General features: G+C 44.3%; 1 protein-coding gene across 1 annotated transcript in view; it reads left to right on the top strand.

Annotated features, from left to right (window-relative positions):
* The window catches only part of FAM114A1 (family with sequence similarity 114 member A1), a 399688-nt gene that overhangs the window by 297570 nt on the left and 80337 nt on the right, over positions 1-21781 (top strand). Inside the window, exon 11 of the mRNA XM_069631803.1 lies at positions 4700-4839. Within this exon, the coding sequence (XP_069487904.1) occupies positions 4700-4839 (140 nt within the window). The remainder of the gene's footprint in view (positions 1-4699; positions 4840-21781) is intronic.

Below are 21781 nucleotides of genomic sequence, written 5' to 3'. Positions count from 1 at the left end.
ACACAATCCAGGCTCAAGGAGAGGGGCATTTGGTAGCAAACATCTACAGAGCCCTCCTCAACTAATCAAACCAACCTGCTCAGGCGCCAAAAGGAGATGGGGGGGAAAAACGCTTGGAAGCATAATCCCAGAGGGGGAATGGGCCTACATACTAAATCTCACTCAAAAAGTAGCGATTAATTCAAGATTTAAGCTGATCCACTTTAACTTCCTACATCAAACATACCATACACCAGCAAAACTCCATGCCCGAAGAGACACAATATCGGCAGAGTGCGACAGATGCGGAGAGCCGGAGGCGGACTTCCTACACCTGGCGTGGTTATGCCCACCGGTGGCCACCTTCTGGAGGGCAGTGCTGGAGAAAACATCGGCCATAATAGGAACGGTCCTCGACCCCGACCCGAAAATAACAATGCTAGGACTGACCCAATCACTGCCCAGCACAGTTAAGAAATTAGCAAACCTACTTCTAGTCTTGGCACGAAGAAGGGTCGCACACAACTGGGGTAGAGGACCCCCACCAAGCCCGCAGCTCTGGCTTATAGACATCACATATTGCCAAGACGTGGAAACTAACTTTATCAAGACACTACCGCTCCATTCACGCCCCCCAGACATTTGGGGCCCATATATAGCATACCTGCTCTCAACAACAGACGTACTAGATTCGCAACACCGATCCCCTTCACAGAACTCGAACACCAGCTCGACACACAACGGCGAGACCACAGAGACGGAGCAACGATCATAACTGCTCAAGCACACAGACAATGCCACTGCAATGGGTGGTGCGGGGGGCGGCAGGAGAGTTGGGCACTTGCGAGGGGGCCGGTGCATGGCCTTATTGTTTGTTTTATTTGAAAATGCCAATAAAGAAAGTTTAAAATAAAAGAAAAGATTGGAGCCAAGTTATTGCCTCCCCCGAGAGACCTCCAACAGTAGACATGTGGTCCAACAGAATCTTGTGATCTAGCTAGTCAAAAGCTGCTGATAAATCTAACATCAGCAGCAGCCCCGACTTGCTGAACTCCAACCCAGAAAGCATATGCGTTTGAAGGTCTAACAAGGCACTCTCGGTGCCATGGAAACTACGAAACCCTGATTGTTTTTTGTGAAAGATACCTCTTTCTAGCACATGTGCCTGTAGTTGTAGTGTTGCTACCTTATCCACAAGTTTTAGGACAAAGGAAGTGTTGGTGATTGCCCTAAGATTGGCAGCATCATTGGGATCTATGCCAGCTTTTTTTAACAGCGGAGTGACTGCTACATGTCTTTGTGTTCAAGTATCGTTTTCAACGGTAGAAGTTCACCCGAGCAGCTTGTGGGGTGCATAGCCCGCATGACATTACACATATCTGTTGTAGTTGTTGAGGTGGTTGCTCTCCATCAGCTAATGGTTTAGAGGCAGTTTTAAGATTAAACTTTGCCTCCTCAGTACTGTTATGAATAGATTCCCTATAGGTAACAGTAGGAGTTATTTTAGCTAATTCTTGGAGAATTTTGTTTTGGAGAGTTTTTAATTTATCGGGAAAAGCTTTCTGCACTTTTTTGCAGTCGTCATTGGTAGGTTTAATGACCGGACCTATACTGGCAGGCTTTTCCCAGGACCTCAAGAGTCCGAAATTTTCTTTCGTTTGGTTTCCAGCTTGGGTGATTTGATTATTGTAGAAGTTATGCTTAGCCTCTACAATTTTCATCTTGTATTCTTTTGCCTTGGTTTTCCAAATGTCTAAGTTTTCTTGGGAGTTCTCTTTTAGCCAGGTATTTTCCGCCTGTCTTTTAGCTGTTTTTAATTCTGCCAGCGTTGGAGTAAACCATCTATGGTGGTTTGGGGTGTCTATCACCGTTCTGACTTTCAGAGGGGCGACCTTATCTAACATTCTTTGGATTTCATCATTATAAGTACTAATAAGAACTTCCGGCCTTCTCTTTGGTTTGAAACACTTGCCCCTTAAATTAATGTTACTTTTTAAGTCACTTGTTTTTTTATATATGTTTTCTAATAGTTTTGTCCCTTGTATATGTCACATTCTTGCACCCTCATAAATCACCACACCACTTGCGCTCATCTTTGGACTATTGTACTAGCAATAGTCGTGGGAATGCCTCCACCATCTGTATTATTGCAAGTTATTTCTGTTTGAAATTGATATCCCTGTTCTTCAAATAAGTTCAAATTCTAGCATAGAAAACTAACCTCAGCATGAAGATCCTTCTCTATAATGACAAACTTCATAACAAATCACCCAAACGTGCCAGTGTCACGGGCTAAGATAACAAGAAAATAGTAATTCAGAGAGACGTGTTGCAATGCATGCCATAGTAATGATCAAGGCGCAGAGCTTACCTGCGGGCGGGTGGGTGGGATCGGGTCAGTATGAGGACCCTTAGCAGGTAGGTTCTAGAACTTCAATCATCATTCACCATTCTAAGATATATTTAGAACTTGTTTCCTATGAGCCATTGGGTACGAAATGTTTCTCTGAAAAATGGAATTGGCCTCAAAATTTCAAAGCAGTGTTCAAGATTTCTCTCTGCTTTACTATTTTTTAATGCTTTCCAACTCCTTATTTCGACCTTAGTCTTCTCTTGCTTAATCTGCTGTTCTAGCTTATTACTTGGTCTCCATGCCCATCATCTTGCCCCACTTTGCTCGCTTTACCATTCTTTGATCCATGTTATCTGCAACTTTCCCCCTTTTGAATTTATTTCTACTTCTCTACACTTTCTCCGGTGACTGACTTTCAAAGCCAGTTTTATTGTTTGGTATTGAAATGTCTCTATGGTCTCGCTCTACCCTAATCTCTAATTTCTATTCTCCGTCCTGCTCAATTCACTCAATCATTCTTTCTTTTGGTGGTTCCTCTTGTTTCTGCTGCTTTTCTCTCCTCGACTGAAAGCACTGGAAGGCCCTCCCTCGGTCTATTCAGTCTCTGACTTCTTTCACTCTCAAAAATTCAAGTGAACGAGAACCTGCTCAAACTGATTTTGTATTATCAAGTCCTTTTGTTGTACCATTTTGACCTTTGTGAAGTGCATAGGTGTTAAATGCTATATAAATTAAATAAAACGCAAATAGAAGCCGAGGTTTGACCATTCAGATTTCAGCTATTAACAACCAATATCTAACTTAACATAACAAAACCTTTGTAGAGCCAATAACATCTTGGAGAGGCAGTTGTCTTTCTCTCATGGGAAATCGAAATTGTTTCTTTCTTCCTTTTTGACGATTTGAGACAGAAAGTGGATAGCAGTGATATTCATGCTTAGGTGTGACATGTTGCAGCCATCAATTTCCAGCCTCTACACACCTTTGCACAGACTAGTATAACTTGGGCATTCTTCATTAGGCTTGAATTGAGATGGTGGCCATACCTCATTATGCTCAGTCATCTACCTGACCTGTGAGGTCCAACAAGTGTTAATACTCTCCCCCAGTCTTTTTTAGGGGATCTACATGATTACTGCGTGGCTCAAAATTATGAATCCAAAAATGTCAAATCTGAAAAATCACAAATTATCATGCATCCCCCTAACCCTTGCCCCCTTACTTACCTTTTCAGTGGGACACTTCTGTGTGTGCCTCCGACTCACCTCCATCCCTGCAGCCTAAGTTCCCTCCCACTAACGTGGGTCAGAGCTGGCGCTGCAGCGTCCCTTTTTTTGTTTTACTTTATTGTCCCCCGCTTTCAATGTCATGGACCCCAGCTAGTTCGACACTATGCGCTTCGTTTTTTTTCCCCATGCTGAAAACACATTAATTACGCATTCCGCTTTCTTTATTTGACATTTTCGTCCAAAACATTTTAAGTGATCTGCTTTCTATACCTAATTCAGAAGAGATTTCAGGATGTGCTTCTATTATTAGGTTGATGATACACAGTTACTGGTCCAACTGCTTCCTCACCCGACTCTTGGAAAATGTTCCCCCATTTATCTCCAGTTCAAAAATGGAACCTTCACAACTGAATACCTAGTGATATTTATCGAGGACATAGCCACATGGTGACTATGGCCCTCGTTACAAGTCTACTGGTAACCCGCCACCCCTACCACTTCATTGGCACACCAGTAAGCATTGTTCTATCTTAAAGTCAGGTCTGAAAAGGATCTTCTCTTATGAGATCTACTCATACATTAATTGCCAAAGATTTTGCCAGTTTACACCGTTACATTAGTCTTTCCTAGAGCCACACTCTCCCTATTGTTGTACATACAGAAAACAAATGCATGTTTTCTTTACCATTTAAGTATGCTTCTCCACTATTCGGTCATTGCACTGGTTAAATGTGTTAAAGTTGTAATGAGGTTCAATACGTTGTGTATCGTCCCTCAGGCAAACAAACATAGCTGTTTGAATATAATGACACACTATGCACCAACCAAAAGTCTGGGCTTGCTACTCTCATTTTAGAGCTTTCTTCTTTCAGGAAAAAAACGCATGGACAGAGGATATTTCTCTGTTCAGGATGCCACCCAATGGAACAGAGTACCATTAAATCTATTATCAGGGATGTGAATGTAGGCCAACAATGCATTCCATACCTATGTGGGACCAAGTCAAATGCACACATTTGACATCAAAGTGTCACGAAATAAATCACCTGCTTTACTTCTATAAAGCAATATTGTGGGCATTGACTCCAAATTATACCATGATATAATACTAACCTGTTCCTTTTCTTCTTCACATCAGGATGCATATATGCGCTCCATTGAAAGCCTTGCCGAAGTAACTGCACGTTGTATTGAACAGCTTCACAAGATAGCAGAGTTAATTCTTCATGGACAGGATGTGGAAAAGCCAGCCCAGGACCAATCAAAAGTTCTGACAAGGTGAACTAGATCTTTTCTCTCAAAAGGAAATATATCTGTGATGATTGAGTGCTAATATATATGACTATGGTTTCTATAGTGTGTTTTCTACATAACCTAAACATGAAGGATTCACTCTGCCATGTAGGTTCACTTGAACAGCTGATTACTGCTACCTGCTAACTGTTGTTTGTGTGTCTGCTCCTGTGTGCTGCGTATGCCCAGATAGAAATCTTGTGTGCCCTTGTGTGTTTTCATCTTTTGTTGAATCACGAGATACACCTTACCCCTTGTCCTAACACTACAGAGAGAAAAGCACTCTCACTGTAGACTGTAGTTTCCTGATTCACTCAGAAACTACATTTCTCAGGCTTCCTCTCCCTATTTATCGAGACATCAGGCCGGTCCACGCCCTGACAAGACGATACGCTCTCCATCTGCTGCACACTAAGCGCGCTTCTGAGTAAGTACCGTTATACGTATGTACACCCTAGGCAGACCTAAGCCGAATAGACCTTCTGAATACTGTGGTCAGACAGTCTTGCTGGCTGCCTGCTCTAACTTTCCTTCAGGATGGGTTACCTTGATAACATCAACCTATTACTCGCTGGCCAGAAAGCCTGCCAACTAGCTATTATTGACAAATACCCCCGTATGAGACTCGACTAGTTACCCAGCGCTCTGTAAGAACAATATCTCCCTACCACTTCCTACAAAGCCACTTCTGAAAGTTCTGACGCTTCTGCACCAATCAAGTTAACCGATTCAGTGAAAATTCCACCTTTATTCGAGCAGGCTCCTGACACAACCTCTTCTCACCGCGACCCCTTCTCACCGCATTACCACAGATGTTCTTTTTCCTCCAATAGCCACCCCACAGAACGTGGAAGAAGTTGATAGAAGTTCCCTTAACCCTTGGGTTGACTGATCCACACGTATGTTAGACCAGCCTGAGGAAAATGGCCCCTCATCTCTTGACACGATGGACCTAAGCACTAACACTCTGCTTATGAAACCACTGTCAATAACAACGTTGAAATGCGTCTTATTTGCTCCTTTTCCAAACATGCAACTAACATACACAATTACATTGTAGAGCTCGACCTATGTATACTATGCCTTACTGAGACCTGGACTTCAGAAGTAAGTGGCCCTCTACTTGTCTTAGCCACGCCTGACGGCTTTACTACTGTCTGCATAAACCGCCGTACAGGTTCTGGAAATAAAAACAGCTAGGTTTATTCTTATTATTATTAAGCTCAATGTACGTGCACTGACTGTGAGATTCTCCACGTCAAAATGACTCTTACTCCCCAAAGTTGCATTAATATTGTCTCATCTATCGTCCCCCAACAAACATGCCACTTTTCAATGATGAAATCAGGTACATTCTAAATGACCTACAAGGCCCAAATTTTGCGACCCTCCTTGTTGGGGACCTTAACCATTGGTGTAACAACAACACCGACAAGGAAGCTATTCCTCTTGAGAACGCATTAAACAACATCGACTACAGCTAATAATTTGCCCCCTCATATCAAAGGGAATACCCTTGACTGGGTTGTGGCTAAGAATCTGTCTATACAAATTAACAGCACTTTAGCCTGCATCTGGTCAGACCACTACTCAATAGTCTTTCAGACTCTATTTAAACACCTCACCCCTAAAGGGATGAATCTGCAAAGACAGGTCTCAAAATGCAACTTCAAAAAAGTTACTGGTAAGGATTTGGAAAACTGTCTGAACATAATAATGACTGCTACATCAGATCTTGATACTCTTGTGATCTTGGTTGACTCTCTGAACCTAGCCTTATACTCTTTTAGACAAAGTAGCCCCTATAAGGAGCAAACTAGTTACAGAGACATGACCCATCAAAACTGGTACACCCAAAATTGAGGCTAATGAAAAAATACAAAAGACAAGCACAGTCAAAATGGCTAAAATGCCCATCTGAAGCAACATATATTACTTGGAAAACCTTAGACAAAAAATACAAACTGGCCATCTGTGACACTAAGAAAAACTTCTTTAACAAGCAAATCGATTAGTCCAATAATAACAGCAAAAAGCAAGGCACTACACTTGTGACCCCAACAGACGAAGACTGCCTCAATATACAACTGGCCTTTTGAGGCAAAAGTTGACAAGGCACGCTCTAAGATTAAACTTGAAGTAAATAAGAACAACATCATCTCTCCACTTTAGTACACAAAGAGGAGTCTGCCAAATTTACATTTTCCCTCATTACTATCTCAGACATGATGAATATACTATCCTCTCTACGCTCCTCACAATGCTCGGAAAATGTGATTCCCCCTAATCTTATCCTGGAACATAAAGAAATCTTTGCCCCTTTCCTTGTTAGATTTGTTACCTCCTCCTTCTCTAGCAACCAAGTCTCGGACGCAGTAAAAAAGGTCACTGTCACACCTTTTTGGCTTTGAAACCTGGCCTTGACCCTAAAGAACCAAGCAATCTACGTCCCATTATAAATTCCAGCAAGCAACATCCTTCTCTGTAGACAATCTGGTTTTCATCCACACTACAGCACAGAGACTGCACTCTTAGACCTCTAGTCCCATATGTTGGGCATCGCAGATAAAGGCAATGCTGGCCTACTCGTACTACTGGTCTTATCAGTGGCATTTGAGCTTTTAGACCACAACCGCCTGCTCCAATAGCTGGAGAAATAGGACTATGTAGCAGAGATACCATCCAATTGGTACAGTCCTTTCTCTTGCAGCGCACATGCAGAGTCTGCTGGGGAGATGCAACTTCACCATCTGCACCCCTAACCTGTGGCGTCTCCAGGGATCCTGTATGTCCCCATTACTTTTTAACTTGTACATCAGGCTATTGTGCATCCGCTTGGATGGACAACCTCAATGTGTTTGTTTCGAATTACCCTGATGACACACAGTTAGTCCTTGAGCTCTCCGGAGATTACGATCTTGACTCATCCACTTTACAAACCTCATATGATCACATTGAGGCGTTGATGAACTCAAAGTGGATGTGCCTCAACAGCAATAAAACAGGGTTGTTGACATTTGGCACAGCACATGCAAGCTCCAAACTTGACCCTAGGTACCTGTCTTTTTCCATACTCGATTGCTGCATTCAAGTATCTAAGAGAGTTAAGATGCTAAATTTCCATCTAGATCCCCTACTAAACGCTGATGCACACGTGAATCGGACTGTGAGAAACTGTTCCTACTACCTCTGACTACAGAAAAATCTATGACCGTTCCTGTTGGAGTCCAATTGTGCATCCGTTGCTCTCGCAATTATTTTGTCCAGGCTGCACTACGGGAATGCCCTCCTGATAGACAACCACAGAAAAACATACAGGCAATGCAGTTAGTACAAAACAATGCAGTTCGCATCGTCAAGGAAAAATCCAGAAGAGACCATATCTTGCACTGTTGATGAGACTTCCACTGGCCCCCTATCATTGCCCGACTACACTTCAAGACAGCAACTCTTGTCCATAAAGCCTTATATGGTAACCTTCTAGTCTACATTAAAGATCTTGTGTCTAGTCACAAACCCCCAAGGAGTTTACGCTGTTCTACACTCGCCTTGGTCAGAAATCCCAACTTCAAACGTGTTAACAGCCTGGGAAGATCATTCCTTGTGCAGGCTGCCAATATTTGGAACTTCCTTCCACCAGATCTAAGGCTACTTAAAGAATCAAAAAAATTCTGTTGAGAACTGAAAACCCTGCTGTTCCACTGAGACCCCACACCGCTCTTTGTTAGGCCCAACTTGTACCTCCCTCTTGTCCCTGTTATCACTGTTGCACCTTGTGTTTTTGTTACAGCGCCCAATGCCCGCAGGCTTTTGATGCAATATAAATGAATACATTAAATTAAAATAAACTATCCATAGCCGTATAATATTCTACATAAAGGGAAGGGAACCGTTCGGTCTTTATTAACAGGGGTGGAGTTAGAAGCTCAAAAGGCAAAGTCGAGGACCCTCTCCACCCCATTCAGTAGCTCCATGGCAGTGCCAGCCCCCCTACGGAAAATATTGCTATTGTTAATGAGAGCCCTTTGAATTAGGATTGTAATCCCAATAACTGTGCCTTGAAAAATAGGCTTTGTTTATTTGGCTGTTGCGATTGATTTTACTACCTAAAAACGGAAAGCAGTAATGTGTTTAGAGTATAGAGGCGTTGTTTGTATGCTGTTAAATTGTTTTACTAACCTTGTTTGTTCAATTGAAATGAGATAATTGAACCATTCATGTATTGATGAAAAAGGGTGCTCAGAATTTTTGTGATTTCTTCAAGGCCTTTGTCAGAGAATGTATTTGCTATCTTGACAATGAACTTCCTTTAGAGACAGTTCAGACTCACTTTGGATTCTCTGAGGCCTCCCAGTTAGCTATTGGCCAGCTGTCAGCCAGTCAGCTTCCAGCATTCAAACCATACGCTGCTGTATTCAAAATATAGCATTATTGAAGATCCTATGGGGCACTGTTTTGAGATAATTGACTGATAGTCAAATTTTGTCCCCAGAGCCAAAGGAGCATAACCAGAGTGAAGGATCAATAGAAGCCAGGGAGAGGTTTGTAGTCATGGCTACTGGCCATGGGATGCTCTATAGACCAGATGTTAAATGCTTGCAGCACGGTTAAGGGAATTTCACAGCTGGAATAGCTTGCCAATGCAGGTGATATGGCTTTATGGCTATTAGCAACTGGGTATGCAGCTGGGTGAATTTTGCACACTGAATGCAACACACAAACCTTGTGTTAGGCATGCAACATGGGTCCCTGTATGCTGACAAACATGAACTGCTCCTAGAAGATGGCTGTCAAATTGAGATTATGGTAGTGATGCAGTGGCAGATCCTCTTTTGTAGCTTTATTGCTATTGGGAACTGGCTTGAGTGAAGCAAGCAGAGAAGGTAGCAAGGATGCAAAGCATGAATATAATACACAGACACACACCAGAGTTTTGACGGGTTGGAGCACTGCATGGAACAGTAGAGCAGTTGTTCACCTTTGTGAACATTGAGGCACTGTGGCTTTGGCAGTGCAGACAACTTGTACCCCTTCTCTGCCCACAGCAGATAAATAGTGTGAACCCACTTCCTTAACAATTGTGGCTAATTAAGATAACCACCTGGAATATAAGGGGTGGCAACCATCCTGGCAAGACTAGGAAACTGCTTTTGTACCAGAGTAGGCACGCTGTAAATGAGGTATACCTTCAAGAAACACACCTTACCTGTCTATCTGACGGTAATTGGGCCTTGCACTGGATGTCACTGATATTACTCCTCATACGCCAGGGGGTTGCAATATCAATTCACCAATCACTTGTATTTCGTTTACTGAGGTTCAGAAGGACCGAGAAGGTAGGGCGCTGATGGTCTCGGGCCTCCTAAATGGTGCGCAGGTTGTGCTCGTCAACACATATGCACCCAACTCAGACGAACCAGAGTTCTTTACTTGGTTGCTTAAAAATGTAAGAGATGTAGGAAACTCTGTGGTTCTCTGGGATGGGGACTTTAGCACAGTCCTGGATCCTAAGGTGGCTAGCTCTAACAAGGAAATGACTATTCGATCTAAGGCTATCCACAAGGTGGAAAATGTATATTCTATTTATTACCTGGTTAACATATGGAGGGTGCAACATGTGGGGCTGCGGGAGTACACCTTCCATTCGTGGGTTCATGCAATGGCCTTACATATAGATTACATATTGGTTTCCAGGACAAGCGCATTTTATTTCAAAGATTGTGAGATCCTTCTGCTTACATTCTCGGATCACTCCCTGGTCACTTTGGTATGTGTGATGACTGAGAGGCATCATCGTAGGAGGAATTGGTGATTTAAGGCAGATGCACTCAAAGAAACTGTGTTTCACAGGGAGTTACAAAAAGAGATGACTTCCTTTTTTTTAGATCAATCAGGGTTCGGTAGACTTGTGAAGCATGGCATGGGAGTCATTTAAATGCTATATTGGGGGGGTGTGCATTAGCAAAGAAGCTGGGATTCTCAAACTGATTAGGAGGGAACAAGAGAACAACAAAGCCAATCCTAAATACCTGGAGACGGAATTTCGTTTGTCTGGAGACAAGGGAAAATTGACAGAGATCTGGGAAGAACTAGACAAATTCTGGGAGAACGCTCTGAGGGATGTTAAGTTCCTGAGCAGGGCTCATCACATCGGACAATATGGGGAAGGCCAAAAGCCTGGGGCTCTGTTGGCCATTGAGCATCAATCAAAGCACATTCACCTAATTAGAAAACCAGAATGGAGACCTCATATATGAGGTGTCTGTTATAGCAGAGGTGCTCCAAGTGTTCTATTACTCCCTGTACACTTCGAAGGGGAACTTACCGGAGAGGCATGTTTAGCAATACTTAGACGAGATTAAACTTTACTCGCTATCGCACATTAAAAGTGGGGCGTTGGAGCAGGAATTCTCGGTTGAGGAGATGTTGGGTGTTATCAGGGCATTGCCAGGCTCGAAGGCCCCTGGGCCAGATGGGCTAGTGGTTGCATTATAAATAACTAGTATACGCATATCCTAGCACCTTATCTGCTCTGAATGTACTTGGAATTGAAGGACCAGGAAATTTTTGCAGCAACACTTAGAAACGCTGCAATAACCCTATTGCACAAAGCCAGTAAACCGCCAGAGAATGTGCGCCATACCACCCATTATCCCTTATAAATGTTGATAATAAAATCTTTACAAACCTGCTGGCAAATCGCCTTCTTTCCATTATGCCAGACGTAATCCTTGTAGAACAGTCCGGTTTTATTCCCGGGCGAAGCACAACATATGGTTTATGCCATTTCTTTGGGCTCCTTGTCGCTATGGATCTGGGAGTATCAGGGATTTTGGTTCTCTTGGATGCCAAAAAGTAATTCGACTCTGTTGAATGGCTGTATTTGTTTAGTGTTCTTAATGAAATTGGGTTGGGAACTAAGTTTGTCTTGCGTGGTTCGGCTAGACAGCCTCCCAGCGGCCAGATTGCCATTAATGGAACTCTTTCTGAGTCTTTGATAATGGGGAGGGGGACAAAGGCAAGGGTGCCCACTTTCTCCTTTATTGTTCACCCTGGTGATGGAGTCATTGGCCGCTTTATTGCGTGTGCAACATTTACATAGAGGAATTCAATTATATTCCACCAAGTTAATTATATCACTATACACCATGACCTATTGCTTTTCATCAAGGAGCCAAGGGAGTGATAAGGCGGCAGGTGATTTGCTTTGGGGAACTCTTCTGGCTGAAGATTAATCATGGTAAATCAGTGGTCTTCCCACCAACTGCGAACACGCCAACCTTTGTGGATGATTTTGGGTTCAAATGGGAGGTGGATAATACTAAGTATCTGGAGAAAGAGGTTTCGAGAAACCCCCGACATTCTCTTTCAGGAAAACTATGGTAGGGCAGTGGATAAAGAGGTGGCGCAGTCTCCCACTCTCTGTGAAATTGTCTCAAGAAATTGTGCCCAGCGGTCACCGGGCCAGGAGCCTATTGTACCTTGCAAATGTTGTTAACTTATGTACTTGTCCATGTAACTGATGTACTTCCTCAAGAAATGTGCCCAGATGCCCTCGGGCCAGGCGCGCCATACAAATAAAATAAATGCAAATGCTGTTAGGACGAATTGCAGTGATGAAAATGACTGTACTGCTGAGATTTCTATATATTTTCCTGAATATCCTACTATGTCTCCCAACAATATTCTTCTCAATGTTCTGTGGGATTCTTCTGGACTTCCTATGGGCGGGTAAGCATCACATGGTTAAGAGATATGCTGGTGCAGCCTTTAGAGAGGGGAGGACTGGCACTTTCAGATTTTGAAAGGTATTACCTGGGGGCACAGGCACACATTTTGTCTTTTTGGTATGCTGTACAATCCATCAGGCCTCAAGTGGAGATAGAAAGGGCAATAGTCACTTCAGCTTTACTGTGGACGGCTGTGTTGGGCAAGTCTATACGTAAACCTAAGGAAATAAATATGGTATTGTGTGTCTGTGCGGCTTGGCATAAAATAGCCTACAAAATGGGAACAGAAATGTAATATTCACCACTGATCCCAGCCTGTTTTGTGCAGGGGCTGAAGATCACGCACAAGAAAGTATATATTGATCTTGTAGACAAGCTTGGTATAACTAGATTGGGAGAATATTATATTGATAGGCTACTCGCTTCATTAGAGGCGGTGATGAATCTGACAATATCATCACTCCTTTCCCTGATATAAACTCCCCCTATGTGGCCAGGGGAGACCGGATGATATCATTGGTGAAAACCATATGCTCCCCATTCCTTTCCAGGATGCTTCCTCAGTCCCCCATGCCTTAATGTCATATTGGTATGCTCAGCCTCCACTTCCTAATAAATCTATTGTGATAATCCTCAAACTGGCAATTAGGATGAGGAAGAGGCAGGGAGTAGTGAGGATCACTTCTCAGAAGGCTCAATACCCACGTTCTTCAAGTAATTCAGAAAGCAACTCCATAATGACTGACATGAGAAAGAACAACAGCGTAATGAGCTAGTTGTTGGCAAGCAAACCGGGAAGTTTAAATATGGCTCGGCTGTAGCTGATTATGAGAAGGAGAGAGGAGAGCTGCAGATGCCAAACTGCCATGCAACCTGAAATACTGCTGAGCACCACGCTGAAGGCAAGCATGCCATCGCAGGTGACCTGAAAGTGAATCCAATATGGGAATGGCGATATCAGGGTGCGGGCCGTCCGCTGCTGAAAGAGTGAGACCAGCAGGAACTGCACACTGTGAAAGCCGACACAGCGAGAGTGCAGCGCTTGATGGTGCGCACGCGAAGCCGGGGAGAGCGGAGAAACTCTGAAGATAACCGGTAAGTGCTGGGAAGGAAACATGGCTACCAGTTTGCCGGCAAGTATATTTCGCTCTGCAGAAGGAACAGAAAGAACCGGTCAACCTAAAAGGAACAAGTGGGTTACCAAATGACCAGAATGCAGCGCGAGGGAAGCAGCACCGTTACCAAAGAAGTGAGAGTATTAGCAAAACAAGTTATTCATAATTATTAATCCCTAAGCTGAAAGAGTGACTCTTATAGTTAAGCCCTGGCAAACAATTATACCAGGTGAAGTTAAGTATCTGCATAACAAAGTGTTTGTGTAACAAAGTCCTGGCAGGAATGTATGCCAGGTGAAATTTAGTATTTGTGTATAGTAACGCCCTGGCAGGAAAGTATACAAGGTGAAGATTGAAGTTTACATGACAAAGTCCTGATAGGAAAGTGCACCAGGTGAAGTGAAAGTTAGGCATTTGTGTGACCAGGCAGGTGGGAGAGTATCCCGGTTGAAGACCAAATATCTATTGTAAAGAACTTTAAGGAAGGCCCTTGAACTAATGTACTATTGTCAAATTGTACACCGAAAAAGAGAGTCCTTAGGAAGAGACATACCCTTGGGATTTGCAACATATAAAAGGGGGAAGAGAAAGCTTGGGGAAAGGAGCTGATACTGCAAGAGAAATAAATACACTGAGGGGAGGGTGTAGTCCTGTTGTAGTCCGAATATTCGTTTGAGTTAGAATTTTGATAGAGAGTTCAGAAGAGAGTTCATGAAAAGAGAAGAAGATTTGGGTGTTGTTCGCGAAGAGTTGGTACGAGAAACCTAAGGAGGAGATTAGTGCCCAAGAGCAGAGGTTGTAGAGTGTAAAGAGGAGCAGACCCAAGACAGAGCATTGTGGAACACCAATAGTTAGAGGAGTGAGTTGAGAGGTGTTGTTGCTCCAGGAGCCAGAGAATTGGTGAGGTGCAAGGTAGGATTCAATCCAGGCAAGGGCTTGATCATAAATCCCAAGAAGAAAGAGAGTATTAAGGAGATCAAAGTATTTGACAGTGTCAAATACAGCAGACGGGCCAAGGAGAATTAGGGTAGAGGATAGGTTGGAGTGCTTAGCAGAGGCGATGAAGTTGGACACATTCATGAGAGAAGTTTCCGTGGAGTGACAGGAGCTGAAGCCTGCTTGTTTGAGACTCATGTATGGAGAACTTGGTGATTGCAACAGGGATCGCTGAATGCTTTACCTTGACGCTCACTCAGAGCCTTTCAACATCAACAAAGGATTTGAGTGGAGATGCAACTCATGAATCCCGCTCTCACATGCGTTGGCTATGCATCTGGAGAGTGAGGGCCTGCAAAGCTTTACCCAACTCAGAAATACTGCAGCATGTTCATTGCTAAAGTGCAGGCGCAGGTCTCCATGGTTCATCCCTGACCACAAGCCAGAGCAAAACAATTGCAAGATGGCAGCCAGCCTTAATGAAGTCTTGGGCTGCAGACACACACTCCAACAAAAAGAAATGTGGCCTTGGAATTTTTAGTGCCGTCACAAGACAGCTAATCTGTGGACTCGTCCAAACCAAAACATCAGCTCAAAGTAACAAAAAAATGATCTGGTCAACAGGCCAACCCACTGGTTGCAGCTAATGTGGGAGAAAGGTGTTAGAAGCTCATGGAGTTAATTGGTATATTTTGGAGTAGCAGAGTGGATGGGAGAAGATGCTGCAACAACTTGAGAAGTAGGACGGAGGAAGAACAAAAGTTTATAGGATGAGAGTAGTGGAGGAATAGGAGAGCACTGCAACAGAAAGGGGTGAATAGAAGATGAAAGAGTGATAGAAAAGTTAAAAGGACGAGGAAAGGCAGTTGGGGAAAATATCAGCAGAAGAGGAAGAGGTAAATGGAGCAAAGGATAAGGGAGGGGAAGTGGAGGAAAGAGGGGGGTTCAAGAGAACATGGAGGAGCAGTCACAAAGGGAGACTAGTGCATTGCGGAACATTGAGAAGAGGAAGAAAATGACCAGAAGAGGAGGCAAGGAAATAAACCAGTAGCACAGCAATGGAGAGGAGAGAAGAGTAGTATGTAGTCAAAAGGGGATACGGTTGGCCTGGAACTGGACTTTTGCACAGACTTCTGAGCTGATGGAGGCTAAGCATAAACCGTCTCTGGCAACTTAAGAATGGGCAAACCTCCACAACCCAGTTGCTTCAGGCAATCCTAGCCAGGATTCTAAAGAGTCAGATGGCTCTCCTGTCCTAACAGAGCAAGGCCTAAGGGTGGTGGTGCCAAGGTAACCAGGATGGGAAGCAGGTAAATTGCACACTGACCACAACACTTTTGTTGCTAATAAAGAAATGCGCAGCACTTAAAACTCCAGAAACTGGGTGACTCTTTTATCACCTCCAGGAGGGTGCTCTGAGATTTATGGTCATGAAGGAAAGTTTGAAGTTCTCCTTTACTTAGATGTAGTTAGGTAGTCTATTATTGTTGTTAACCAATTGACTTGTTCATTTGGATTCTCTTTTATTGTTATAATTTGATTGATTATTGATGTATTGTACATCTATATGCAATATTGAAAATAAAAATATTCGACCAAGAAGTTCTCCTTTGCCACAGCCATACCTTATTCCTTTCTTTTTTCTGTTACATAAAGACCCTTGGAAACTTGACAAATGGCTACACATTTAGAAGATTCTTTTCAGCGCTTCTCTGAATTTTTGGTTGTCTGTCTGCCTCCAGTTTTAATTGGGCTTGGAGGAAGGGCCGCAGTTTGGGTCCCTTTCAGGTGAACGTTTTGCCTCTGGAACATTTCTTCCAGTAGGCAAAGAGGCTTTCGCCTAAACTTAGAAGTTTCTTTGCAAGGTATGGTACTTAGGGCCGACACCCCATGGAGCTCTATGAACAAATATCAAAGGTTTGAAGTGTGTGTGTTTCTAAATGGCAAGCACACCATTTGTGTACCTAGGCAGACACATAGTCAATGTAAACTAAAGATGCGGTTAGTGTACACATCACTGGTGATGCTTCATTTGGAGCACTGTGACCAGTTGGGGACATCTTGTACCATATTACATAAAATACCACCCCTGACATGAGTAAAGTTCTATTATTCATCGGCCAGTTGGAAGCAGGTTTTGGAGCATGTTCGCACAAACGATTCCCACTCTGCTGTCTTGATGAGAAATGTTGGTGCTTCAGAGTAGCAGAGAGCTGTTGGAGCCCTTTCCCATGGAATTGTGCAGCTCTCTGGCAGGCACAACGTAGGTGCTCCTATTTACAGTTTTGTAGTAATGGTCTCCCAGTTACAACATCTGGAAAAGGGTTGCTGAGGGAGAAGAGTGGGAAATTCGCCGGGGGTACACCACAAGAAAATGAATTCAATCAATTCTCTGTAACTAGTCATTGTGCAGCATCTTTTAAATTGGCCATGGGGATACATTGGGCCCACCAGTGGAGCTGCTTCTTTCCTCATCACTGCGGGTCAGCATACCGCTTAGACTTTTCCCAGCTATACATATTTTAATATAAATCGATCCCCTTTGAGGGACACTAACGTCCGCTGTAAATGGGGTAACTGTTGAGTCCTTATCAGAGCAATGCACACCTCGGTCACTACATCACACTCGGCGAAGGGATGATCGCTCCACTAAATTTTTGAGGACTGCAGAGCTCTCTAGTCCCCAAGATGGGATGGGAGATCAAGAGCCAAGCAGAACCCTCTCTGGAGGGGCCTGCTCTGTTTCCGTGTTTATTATCTCCTCACTTTTACACCTTTCCCTTCATCAGTTGCCGGCATTGTTAACATATTGCTGTAATATCACATAGATACCCTGGTAATAACACAGCCTGCTAGGGATTTACAGGCAGTGAGTCTTTATCCTCTTGCTTCAAGTTGTATACTGGGTTCAGTTAAGGAGTGTTATATGTGATGATTTTCCCTGAAGGAGTCCATCGATGGCTGCCCCCCCAATCCCCGCCCCCTGAAGTAACTGTCTCACAATTAGAATGCCTTTGAGATAAAAATTTAGAAAATGTCCCAGCTGATAAGGGGTAAGCATGCATGAAGCCTGCCCAGCAACGCAGCAATAGCATGCATACCACGAGAGGGAGGGAATGAACCTTCAATTCATGGATTAACACCTTCTATGACCGTGAGAGCAGAGGAGAGCAGGTTCAGAGCTCTAAAGTTCCCTGTGGACATGCACGAGAAGGCCCTCCTGTCCTGTTTACCCCCTTTGAGTTGTAGGACTTGTCGTTTTTTTTTTACCATTTGAAATTTAGAAAAATGTCCACGTTTCAGAATTCAAACGAAAACAGGATTGGGTGGCCTTCTCGTGCATTGCCATGGGAAACTTCAGAGCTCTGCTATTAGCGGTGTTAAACACTGAAATAAAGTTAGTTATAGTACAGGAACCAGTACAAAGGACATGTATCTCATACAATGTCTTATTCTTTAAATGTTTCTCATACAATATATGTTTTTCTTGGTTTTTTTCTGTGACTGGATGCTACAGTGGTTTTGGTCCTGGTTTATGGTTTAACAGTAATAAGAGCATTATTTGGCCTGTCATCAATTACTGTATTCAATTAACGTGACCCAGGATTATATGTGGCATAATGAATGTGGCAGTCAAAGACAAGACTGGAACTACTTTTGTGGTGAGATTACCAGCACCTTGCCAGGCCCAAGCCCCCCTAACATGTTTAGGGTATAAACCGAGAAGTATGGTTTTCTGCGTTCGTCCCCAAAATAAACAATGGGTAAGAGTATTACTTGACCGAAAAGGGTCAAACTGAGGAAAATCATTTAATTTCCAATAATTGTGATGCCCTGCCACAGACCGAGCCCCATTCCAGCATTGTGTGTAAAAGTAAACAAATCCCCACCATTTTGGACATATTTTAATGACATCTAATGACGTTTTCAGATCCCAAACAGTGAATTATGGCCAACTGTGACCTGTTTCCATATGATTTTTCCTGTAAATGAAAGGTTACTGGCAGATTGACCAGGGAGTTACACCTTCAGCACCTCTAGGTGCTAGTCAGCAACTGATTACTTTCTAGTGGATGTGCTTGATTGGCAGTATTTGCAGTATTTAAAAATTGAACAACACCCTGAGAGCGACCATGATCCTATGATTTTGTCAATGTTTTTACGGCAATAATACTAGCGCTTATACTGTCCCGAACAGATAGTCATGATAAATCTATTGGTAGAAAGCACATAAAATGGGCAACAATGGACAGTTTCACTAACAAGATAATAGCTGCCTGTCTTCCTTGTACTTTTTTTTTAAACTTCTTTTTATTGGTGTTTTACCAAAACAAGTCATGGTCATCACATCCAATAACAATCCATCAACAGTGCAGGGTCACGATTACATAAGCATCATATGTCATATTATGGTTCGAAGTCGGTCGGAGGGGGGAGCGGCACAAGCCGACCGCGTCAGGGGTCCCCATTGTGGTTCAGTGGGGGGAGACCAGGCATGTGCTGCTGTGTGCCATTATAGCCATTACCCAGTGGTCCGGTGCATGGGGGTAGCTATGACTCATCCATCCATTTCCCCCAAACTGTAAGGTGCTTTCCGGGGCATACCCTTACGTTATTTATGTGTCACTCGAGGGACGCACACCGGTCCATTTCGTTAACCCATCTATTAAGGCTCAGTTCCTCAGAGGAGCCCCAGGTTGTGGCTATGAGCCTTTTCCCAAGACCCAGTGCCACTGCAAGAAATGTCCTTTCATACCTGGTGTGGTCCGCTTCTCCTTTGATCACTAGTATGATCAGTTTTGGGTCGTGTGGAAGGGGGGACCCCAGCACCCTGCTAATCCTGTTAATACACTGGACCCAAAAGCCCTGGATAACATTGCAGTCCTAAATCATGTTTAAGAATGTTCCCTCTACCCGTCTGCAGCGTAGGCAGTTACCATTTTCTTTTGTCCCCCATTTCAGCATTGTGGCCCTGGAGTGGTAGGCCTGGTGTAGTATCTTGTATTGGATCAGGCGGAGTCTGGTGTCTATGCCGATTTCTCGGGAGAACATCAGCACTTCGGCCTATTCCTCAGGCTCCAGTGGACCCAACAGTCTCTCCCATTTCTCCCGGAGCCTGGAGAGCTCCTGGGCCCCGAAGGCTGATATCACCTGATAGACCGTGGACGTGACCTTGGCAGGGATCATAGTTTGAAGCATGTTTGCCTCAAGGGGAGAGCACTTTGAGATGTCTGCTGGGTCGGGGAATTGTGTCCGGTTGCATGTGTCTGTATCTGTCCCCATCCCATCCGGGAGTGAGAATCTGTTCTGCACATCATTGAATGTGACTAGGTGGCCATCCCGGAGTATGTCCACCAGTGACCGTATTCCCTGTTCCTCCCTGCGTGTGAAGTGCCCCATTTGCAGGACTTACGGGATGTGTATGTTGTTCCATAGGGGTTGGTCCGCTGTCGGACTCCCTCCCCAACCCGTGTGGTGCGTGGCCTCCACCCAGACTTTGCGGGTCTGATGTGTCAGCCCAGACAGGGCAGTCAGCTCATTTTCTCTCCCGTACAGTATGTGGAGGGGTGTTATTGCACCATGTGTCTGATCACTCCTTTAATGTGTGGGAGGTCTGGGTCCCCGTGGAGCCTGTCATTCACTTCTCCCAGTTGGGCAGACTAGTATTAGGCCCGAAGGCATGGTAGACCTATCCTGCCCTCCCAGACAGAGCGTTGTAGGGTTGTTAAGGCTATGCAGGGTTGTTTCCCGGCCCAGAGTAATCTCCTAAGGGTGGTCTCTATAGAGACGAAGGTCAGCCTAGTAATGTGGAGCGGGGCGTTCTGGGGGGCGTACAGGAATCTCGAAAGGGTTAACATTTTAAAAAGGGCTGGCCTACCCATGAACGTCAGCGGGAGGGACTGCCAGTGGGTGGCGTCAGCTTCGGATCTGTCTACCACCGGCTGTAGATTGAGTTGAGCAAAGTCCTCGGTGTTGCGGCTAAATACGATACCCAAATATGTGAAGCTCTGTATAGAAACAGGGTAGGGGCTGTGCTTCGGGATTGCCTCTGCCCCCCCCCCACTGTAGTGGGAAGAGCATTGTTTTTTGTTTATTAACCTTCAGGCCGCAGAAGGCCTGGTATTTGGTGAGAATTTTTGTTACTACCGGGCACACGGTCTGGGGGTTACCCATGTACACAAGGAGATCGCCTGCATAGAGTGACACTCTGTCTTCTCCTCCCCATGGTGTTACGCTCACCTGGTCTCTGCGGAGGCATTGGGGCACGGTTGCAGCCCTTCCTGAACTTGAATCACCCCCTTCAGGCCTCTCCCCCAGTAGAAAAGTTGTGAGCGGTGGTACGTGGTGATACTGCTCCTGCGTGGAGATAAGAGTGTGTGAGTGCGCCAATCTATGATTGTTGTACCTCTGGAACCGTTTGCCCCAAAGTACGGTTTCTGTGAGCATACGCCGGCCCATAAAGCTCACCTGTGAATTATGGAAGATAAGCTCTCCGTCCTGCTACTTCAGGCAGGGGCGCGTCGAATGAGGATCTAGTTCCTTCACTGATCCCTGATAAGGATTAGTCCAGTCCAACTGCGACTATGCTTCTCCTTATGATTGGTAAGTCTTTCTTGAGCTCTTGTGATGCTGTTCGTTCTCTTTAATGTCTGTATATGTTGCTCCTGTTTATGTCTGCAATATCTCTCTTCTGTTTTCTTCCATTAGATGGAAAGGCGGCCTCAATGCAGCTGTGAGACGCGAGACGCGGCCGGATGGAAGATGGATGCAACCGCAATACTCAACAGCAGGTAAGTGATGGTTTAAGGAAAAGCGTGAAGTATGGCGAAGCGCAACCTTAAACTGAAAGTTTTTTCGATGTCTAACCTTGTCTTCTGTTTTTCCTTGCAGGCGCTGCAGTCGACAATGAAGCGTGTTGTGCTGCAGTGCCAAGATGAAGATTTCGGCGTTCCGGAAACTGTAAAGATGAATACTTGGTTCATTGAAGAGATGTACAGGTAAGAACAGCTTCCCCCAGTTGGTAAGTATGCTGGCAGGAAGCAGGATGTCCAGGAAGCAGGATCTTCAAAGGTAAGTCTGACTTCAGGCGACAGTGAGAGTTATGTTGCTTGCAAGTGCAGAATAACACGAAGCGTCGGTCTTGCG

The sequence above is a fragment of the Ambystoma mexicanum genome, chromosome 6q (genome assembly GCF_040938575.1).
Source record: "Ambystoma mexicanum isolate Mex_15411 chromosome 6q, UKY_AmexF1_1, whole genome shotgun sequence".
NCBI classification, from domain to species: Eukaryota; Metazoa; Chordata; class Amphibia; order Caudata; family Ambystomatidae; genus Ambystoma; species Ambystoma mexicanum.
The sequence above is the reverse complement of the archived record's forward strand: the minus strand, read 5'-3'. Positions and strand labels throughout refer to the sequence as shown.